General features: G+C 45.6%; 3 protein-coding genes across 3 annotated transcripts in view; 2 read left to right on the top strand and 1 right to left on the bottom strand.

Annotated features, from left to right (window-relative positions):
* Window positions 1–3311, top strand: part of gpr137ba (G protein-coupled receptor 137Ba) — a 3675-nt gene extending 364 nt beyond the window's left edge. Inside the window, exons 1-7 of the mRNA XM_062464399.1 lie at window positions 1–281; window positions 758–807; window positions 1125–1347; window positions 1713–1862; window positions 2052–2210; window positions 2441–2562; window positions 2725–3311. The exon at window positions 1–281 is cut by the window's left edge and continues 364 nt beyond it. Of these exons, the coding sequence (XP_062320383.1) occupies window positions 1–281; window positions 758–807; window positions 1125–1347; window positions 1713–1862; window positions 2052–2210; window positions 2441–2562; window positions 2725–2830 (1091 nt within the window). The 3' untranslated portion in view covers window positions 2831–3311. The remainder of the gene's footprint in view (window positions 282–757; window positions 808–1124; window positions 1348–1712; window positions 1863–2051; window positions 2211–2440; window positions 2563–2724) is intronic.
* Window positions 3312–3766: 455 nt separating this feature from the next.
* On the bottom strand, window positions 3767–4720 carry LOC134022676 (serum amyloid P-component-like). The gene is made up of 2 exons (XM_062464400.1): window positions 4566–4720; window positions 3767–4480 (listed from the first exon to the last, which is right to left on the bottom strand). Exons 1-2 carry the CDS (start codon window positions 4621–4623, stop codon window positions 3834–3836), a joined length of 705 nt encoding a protein of 234 aa, XP_062320384.1. The 5' UTR covers window positions 4624–4720; the 3' UTR covers window positions 3767–3833.
* Window positions 4721–7362: 2642 nt separating this feature from the next.
* Window positions 7363–8316, top strand: LOC134022677 (serum amyloid P-component-like). The gene is made up of 2 exons (XM_062464401.1): window positions 7363–7517; window positions 7603–8316. Exons 1-2 carry the CDS (start codon window positions 7460–7462, stop codon window positions 8247–8249), a joined length of 705 nt encoding a protein of 234 aa, XP_062320385.1. The 5' UTR covers window positions 7363–7459; the 3' UTR covers window positions 8250–8316.
* Window positions 8317–8495: the final 179 nt, after the last annotated feature.

An 8495-nucleotide genomic window follows, 5' to 3' on the forward strand; every position in this document is an offset into this window, starting at 1 on the left:
TGACGGTGGTCTACACCGTCTTCTACTCGCTGCTCTTCGTCTTCGTCTATGCCCAGCTGTGGCTGGTGCTGCACTACAGGCACAAGCGGTTCAGCTACCAGACAGTGTTCCTGTTCCTGTGCCTCCTCTGGGCCGCCCTGAGAGCAGTGCTCTTCTCCTTCTACTTCAGGAACTTTGTGGCGGCGAACACCCTGGGACCCTTCCCCTTCTGGCTGCTCTACTGCTTCCCCGTCTGCCTGCAGTTCTTCACCCTAACCCTCATGAACCTCTACTTCGCTCAGGTGAGAGGGAGGACTGGTCTAACACTGTATCTTATGGAACGGCATGTGTATGTTATAGATCTGTGTCTATATGTTATGTACGTGTGTTAGTATGTTATAGATCTGTGTCTGTATGTTATGTATGTGTGTTAGTATGTTATAGACTTGTGTCTGTATGTTATGTACGTGTGTTAGTATGTTATAGACTTGTGTCTGTATGTTGTCCTTCTGAGGTTCCTGTCATGTACAGCAGGATGACAGGACCATGTTCCTGTCCTCTCAGCAACATGTCATGTAAAGGGTTAGAGAGGGGTTCCCGTCCTCTCAGCAACATGTCATGTAGAGGGTTAGAGAGAGGTTCCCGTTTCCAGTCACTACCCGCTCACTTCTTACTGGAGAAAAAGAAGAAGTGAAAGAGCTCTCTACGTAGACTGCAGGACAAACCTGCACATCTGACGGTTGACAAACAATTTGAGAGCATCTGTGTTTTTTTACAGGTTGTGTTTAAGGCCAAGTCTAAATATGCACCAGAGCTTCACAAGTTCAGGTAAGAAAAAACGCCAACAAACTGACATTTATTATTAATTATTATTAATAAATGGCCTTCACTTGCATGTTCAGGCAATCAGGCAATCACAATGTTTTGTGGATCGATAAACGTGACGGTGTTGTTAACAAATCTGTATGGGGCACTATAGACTGTGGTAATGAATCTGTATGGAACACTGTGGTAATGAATCTGTATGGAACACTGTGGTAATGAATCTGTATGGAACACTATAGACTGGGAGACAAACAGTGACTCTGGCTGCTTCTGGCTTTTTTCTAGCCAGCTGCTAACTTTTCTCTCTTCCTGTTCCCCAGGTTCCCTCTGTACCTCCTCTTCCTGTGTCTGAGTGTGGTGTTCCTGGTGGTGAACCTGACCTGTGCCCTGCTGGTGAGAACCACATCAGCAGACGCTCAGACCATCGTGCTGGTCAGGGTGGCCATCAACGACACGCTCTTCGTCCTGTGTGCCGTCTCCCTCTCTCTCTGCCTCTACAAGATCGCCAAGATGTCGCTGGCCAACATTTACCTGGAGTCCAAGGTTAGGGAAGCAGTGTTGATGGGGAGCTCAACAGAGTTATTGGAATGTAAAGATGTATTTCTTGTGAAGAATATATGCATCAAGTCTAACAAGATACAGACAGTTTTATTTAGGTGGCAATCGAAAGAATCCAGAGTGATTGCAAAACTAATATTACAAGAAGCTGAACTTTTACATTTCATATTAAAACAATCAAATCCACCTTGTGCCAGAACTACAGCAAGCATAGGTTCTAAACCTGCAAGAGGCCTTTCCACTCGATCCACAGCACTGACATGAAACGCTGGCATGATGAAGCACAGTAAGCTGGCTGGTCTGTCACTATAGTATGTCTGAGATCAGACGTGTTCCCTTCCTCTGTCCAGGGCACATCCGTCTGTCAGGTGACGGTCATAGGAGCCATGGTCATCCTCCTGTACACCTCACGGGCCTGCTACAACCTGGTGGTGCTGGCCCTCCCCAACATCAACAGGATCGACTCCTTCGACTACGACTGGTACAACGTCTCTGACCAGGTACCACCAGGATACGTTTGGTGACTAGTTTGTATTTGGACAGGTACTGAAAACACCACCTAAAATCCCTCCTGTTGACTGTCAGATTCATCCCGTTCTTTACATTGATAATGGCGTAGATCATCCATAAACGTAGCTGTAGAACCATCATTTGTGTCCAGAGTTGGAAAAGCATTCTTGGTTCCTCAGGCAGATTTGCAGTCGACCCTGGGGGAGGCAGGGTACGTGCAGTCGACCCTGGGGGAGGCAGGGTACGTTGTGTTCGGGGTGATCCTGTTCGTCTGGGAGCTGCTCACCACCTCTCTGGTGGTCTTCTTCTTCAGAGTCCGACGGCCAGCACGGGACAGGGTGAGGACACCCCCACCATCCAGATGTTTTCATTCTGCACGAATCTTAACTATCCCGACATCCTGCCATCCCCTGACCACAGTTCTACCTGACCAGGACCCCACCAGTGATGTATCTGACTAGGAACTGACTGTTGTATCTGTGCTGTGTCTGTGCTGTGTGTCTGTGCTGTGTGTCTGTGCTGTGTCTGTGCTGTGTGTCTGTGCTGTGTGTCTGTGCTTTGTGTGCAGAGTTGCTCAGGGATCCCAGGACATATCTTCTCCTCCAGGGCTTATTTCTTTGACAACCCCCGGCGCTACGACAGTGACGATGACCTGGCATGGAGCATCATCCCTCAAAACAGTCAGGCCAGGTACGTACTGAAGACTGAAGACACACAAACTTAACCGTTAAATTAACCGTTAATTATGTATGTAAAAATTACATCTAATTTAAACACATGCACTAAAGACATATTTAGGTGTAGATCAAGTTAATCAACTAACAGGGTTTTAATGAATGACGTTTGTGCCAGTTTGACTGCAGACAGCTATGACTGGGGCAGCCGGAACAGCAGTCTCACCCCCTACACAGGAGGCCAAGACCCCTCTCCACCCCCTGAGGAACTGAACCCTTACTGAGGCACTGGGCTCTTACCTCACTGCATGTTTCTCCACTGGTGAAGACAAATGAAAATGTAATAGTGACTTTGCAGCTAACATGGCAGTGGACTCTCTGGGTGAACATTCTCTTAGACTCCACATTGTAGGACTATTTTCTACATTCTGTTCTCTCTTGTGGTCAGAAATTGTGTGTGTATGATAGTCCTTTTTGTAAACATTGTACATTCTTTGAATGGAAAAATAATCAGAGAAGTCACTGCATAGGTCCGGTTATATTTTTTCCAAGATCTACATATGCAAAATGTATTCCATCACTTTCATTGTCTGTTGTGTATAGGGCTTACTCATTTACACATTCATTAAGGCAGGAAGAACCATGTATAGGTAAAATATATTTTGTACTAATGAATTTTTCTGGTTTGTGGAACTGGACAAACCACTTGTGGTTTATAGTAGCTAGTCCATTTAACATTAAATAACTTGTTAAAGTTAGTTTGTATACCTGTGTAGCTTTTGATCATTTTTAAACATATGTAAATGTCAATGTTTTTAATGCAGATTTTAATAAGGGGTTTCCAGCATACATTTCCACCATAGAAATGCCCACCACTGCATTACAAGCTGCAACCTATGTGGGCTGTGTGCTCAACACATGATTTCACCAGTTCAAACACCACAGCAACAACTGAACACGCTCACAAGTTTTATTGTAGGAATTAAGCCGGTGGCAAAAACGATCCTCTTGCGTCCTGTGAACAGGAGATCACAGCAAACACAAGTTTACTAATTGGGCTGTTTAGCAGGCAGGAGACTGTTGGTGTGGTTGGAGGAGTCCTCAAGGTGCCTGGAAAGGAGAGCTGGGTTACAGGTGGGATGGGTGGAGACGTGGTCTTTCCTGAACCTCAGTTGTGGTCAACTCCACCTTAGTGAACAATACAATAAAATTGGGACCGACTGAATTGATACATTTATTGAATCAAAAGCAAACAAAGGACTCATATTCTCAACAACAATAGAAACCTTAATCCAAACCATGATTGCAACGGTGAGCAAAACCTAAAACACTGGTCTCCTCAACTACAGCACCAGTGCTAGTAAACTCCATCTGCCTCCAGTCCACCACATCCCCAGGCCTCACTAGAATTCCAATCATGTAGTACTGGATCTCCTTTGGAGAAAGAACAGAGTCCCACATGTAGACATCAGTCAGAGAGCCAACAAAAGATTGTGCCGCCTCAAAACTGCCACCGTAAGAGTCCTGTTCCTGACCCAGAATGATACTGGGAATCCCTCTGATAGAATACCCAGGGCTGACTGACTTCCTGGGGCTGGGCTTGCTGTTCAGCCACACCTGGGCCAGTCCTGTGGTGGTCTCCCAAGTGGCACAGAGAGAGTTCCACTGATTCAGCACGCCATTCAAACCAGGGAAAGTTACACAACTATCATTCACATACACATGGTAAACATCATGCTCGTCTCTCCACAACACCAGGCTGTTGTCTTGCGCTGGGCTGGCGAGAGAGAAGAGGCTGGAACCTCTACATGCATCGGTGAAGAAGCGCAGACACACAGTCGTCATGTTGATGGAAGTCTGTGTGGATTCAGGGTTGACTGTCACATGAGTGGTGTTGGTCTCCCCAGGAAAGGTGAACATGCCCTCAAACAAATCTACTGCCAAACAAAAAACATTTCAGAAATGGTTGAGTCATTGTGACAGCAAAATGAAAGTTCTCATTTAATCAACATTTCTTACCTTCTCTCCCTTCTGAACAGCACACCATCAGTGTGATGAGGAAAACCAGTTTCTCCATTCTGTCGTCTGTTTCTTTGAGTCTAACTTCTTGACGCTGCCCAACTGGTATTTATGGGGAAGCTAGTTCAGCCATGGCACTGAACCTGGCAGCTGAGGTCACTCAGCAATCACTGCAGATGTGCTGATTGAAGGTCTAGTGTTTCTCAGGGTCCTGGGGAGCTATACTGGGTCGGTACCAAACTCTGCAGAAGCCTGCTAACGACCCCTCATTTGAATCAGGTGTGTTGAGGAGGGAAACGTGATCACAGCTCAACCTGTCAGACATGCAGGGCAGCCTGTCAGACATACAGGGCAGTGGGTTCCCAGGATCAGGGTGGAGGAATCGTTTCAAGTTTCTAGTTTCAAGTTTTTATTAATCAATGCCCAGTCTGACCTTGTGTTGTTCTATGCACCTGTCAATAAAAACTTGAAACGTTTCCTCCACCCTGATCCTGGGAACCCACTGAGGTTGAGTTAATGAACCAAACATTCTCAGCATCAATAGAACAGGAAGATGTTACAACAACACCAAATAAGGCTAGTAGGACTCAAAATGTGGGAAGGATTGTCATGCCATGTTGATGTTTAGCTTAGAACCAAGGTGTGGTGCAATTTAAGCTGGATGCTGTATAATCAACCTTTTGACCACAGATCATTCAAACCTCTTTCTACGACAGTAGTCAGAATCAAATAAACAGACAACAGAATGAAGAAGCTGGGTTTCCCCGTCACACTGATGGTCTGCTCAGCTCAGAGAAATACTGAAGGTAAGAAATATTGACGTTTCTGTTTAGAAAGCAAATTATGTTTGTCATTCTTCTGTCAACATGACTCAACAATTTCAGAAATAATGTTATGCACTAGTTTTTAATCAACTGGTAGACAGTAACACCAGAAAATAATGTTGACTTTATGGAGGAGACAGTATGTCTTTAGAAAAGGCATGAGGCACGGAGGTCAGACAGCTCATTTATACAGAGAGAAAAAACATGAGTGCAAAAGTGATACTTCAGGTCTCATTCATAAGACAATTTGACGTTTCTGTTTTAAATGCAATTGATGATTGTCAGTCTGCTTTCAAAATCACTCAACAATTTCTGAAATAATGTGTCTCTTCTCTCTAGATTTGTTTGAGAGTGCGTTCACCTTCCCTAGTGGTACCAACACCACTCATGTGAGGATCATGCCTAAGTCCACACAGACCGTTATCAACACAGTGACTGTGTCTGCGCTTCTTCACCGATTTAACCAGAGACTACTCTCTCTTCTCGCTCGCCCTCCCAGAGCAAGACAACAGCTTTCTTCTTTGGCGTGAGAAGGACAGTGTTTACTCTGTATATGTGAATAATCAAGCTGTTTTCCCTGTTTTGAAAGGCGTGTTTAATCAGTGGAACTCTCTCTGTGCCACCTGAGAGACCACCACAGGACTGGCCCAGGTGTGGCTGAACAGCAAGCCCAGCACCAGGAAGTCTGTCAGCCCTGGGTATTCTATCAGAGGGATTCCCAGTATCATTCTTGGTCAGGATCAGGACTCTTACGGTGGCAGTTTTGAGGCGGCACAATCTTTTGTTGGCTCTCTGACTGATGTCTACATGTGGGACTCTGTTCTTTCTCCAAAGGAGATCCAGTACTACATAACTGGAATTCTAGTGAGGCCTGGGAATGTGGTGGACTGGAGGCAGATGGAGTTTACTAGCACTGGTGCTGTAGTTGAGGGGACCAGTGTTTTGGGTTTTGCTTACCATTGCAATTAAGGGGAGTCTTAAAGGTTCTGTTGTCGCTGAGAATGTTTGATTCATTCATTCAAGTCCTTTGTTTGCTTTTGATTCACTAAACGCATAAATTCAGTTTCTGAATGTGTCTAATTATTCTAATCATTGACTTTGCTATCAGCCTCGTCCTGCAACAGGCTTGTCTTTGCTGCCAACTTTATTTCCCCCAATAAAACTTGTGAATGTGTTCAGTTGTTGCTGTGGTGTTTGAACTGGTGAAATCATGTGTTGAGCACACAGCCCACAGAGGGTGCAGCTAGACTGTCAGCCATCAGTATCCAGAGGCTGCCACTAGGGGGCAGGAGTACCTATCCAAGCACCTCAGGGATCTGCTCTTAACCCTGAAGACTCATCCTTTACACCCAGAGTCTCCTGCCTGATTAACCCCTGTTACCAGCCTCATCCTCAAACCAGCTTTTCTACCAGCTTTAATTCCAATAAAACTTTTATATGTATTCAGTTGATGCTGTGGTCTTTAAACATGTGACAAAATAACTACCAATTAAGTCACAGAGTTTACATTACAGAGCATTGACAACGTCCTGTATTGGACTTTTATTTGAGATCTTAATTTATATTTCTCATTGTATGGTATTGTTTAATTAAGCCCATTCTGATTCTGATTCTTGACGACACAAGACAGCAGGAAGGAGCCGGGGATGGTGGAGGGAGGCAGCAACAGCACAATATGCAGGTACACAGCAACACATGATGTGTGGGCATGTGTCCAGGTCTGTTAATGCATGCAGTATTTCCTGTATGTCCCCTCAAGCAGAAGTATTCCTCTAGCTTGATCCTGGGAACCCACTGCCCTGCATGTCTGACAGGTTGAGCTGTGATCACGTTTCCCTCCTCAACACACCTGATTCAAATGAGGGGTCGTTAGCAGGCTTCTGCAGAGTTTGGTACCGACCCAGTATAGCTCCCCAGGACCCTGAGAAACACTAGACCTTCAATCAGCACATCTGCAGTGATTGCTGAGTGACCTCAGCTGCCAGGTTCAGTGCCATGGCTGAACTAGCTTCCCCATAAATACCAGTTGGGCAGCGTCAAGAAGTTAGACTCAAAGAAACAGACGACAGAATGGAGAAACTGGTTTTCCTCATCACACTGATGGTGTGCTGTTCAGAAGGGAGAGAAGGTAAGAAATGTTGATTAAATGAGAACTTTCATTTTGCTGTCACAATGACTCAACCATTTCTGAAATGTTTTTTGTTTGGCAGTAGATTTGTTTGAGGGCATGTTCACCTTTCCTGGGGAGACCAACACCACTCATGTGACAGTCAACCCTGAATCCACACAGACTTCCATCAACATGACGACTGTGTGTCTGCGCTTCTTCACCGATGCATGTAGAGGTTCCAGCCTCTTCTCTCTCGCCAGCCCAGCGCAAGACAACAGCCTGGTGTTGTGGAGAGACGAGCATGATGTTTACCATGTGTATGTGAATGATAGTTGTGTAACTTTCCCTGGTTTGAATGGCGTGCTGAATCAGTGGAACTCTCTCTGTGCCACTTGGGAGACCACCACAGGACTGGCCCAGGTGTGGCTGAACAGCAAGCCCAGCCCCAGGAAGTCAGTCAGCCCTGGGTATTCTATCAGAGGGATTCCCAGTATCATTCTGGGTCAGGAACAGGACTCTTACGGTGGCAGTTTTGAGGCGGCACAATCTTTTGTTGGCTCTCTGACTGATGTCTACATGTGGGACTCTGTTCTTTCTCCAAAGGAGATCCAGTACTACATGATTGGAATTCTAGTGAGGCCTGGGGATGTGGTGGACTGGAGGCAGATGGAGTTTACTAGCACTGGTGCTGTAGTTGAGGAGACCAGTGTTTTAGGTTTTGCTCACCGTTGCAATCATGGTTTGGATTAAGGTTTCTATTGTTGTTGAGAATATGAGTCCTTTGTTTGCTTTTGATTCAATAAATGTATCAATTCAGTCGGTCCCAATTTTATTGTATTGTTCACTAAGGTGGAGTTGACCACAACTGAGGTTCAGGAAAGACCACGTCTCCACCCATCCCACCTGTAACCCAGCTCTCCTTTCCAGGCACCTTGAGGACTCCTCCAACCACACCAACAGTCTCCTGCCTGCTAAACAGCCCAATTAGTAAACTTG

This window comes from Osmerus eperlanus, chromosome 6 (assembly GCF_963692335.1).
Source record: "Osmerus eperlanus chromosome 6, fOsmEpe2.1, whole genome shotgun sequence".
Taxonomy (NCBI): Eukaryota; Metazoa; Chordata; class Actinopteri; order Osmeriformes; family Osmeridae; genus Osmerus; species Osmerus eperlanus.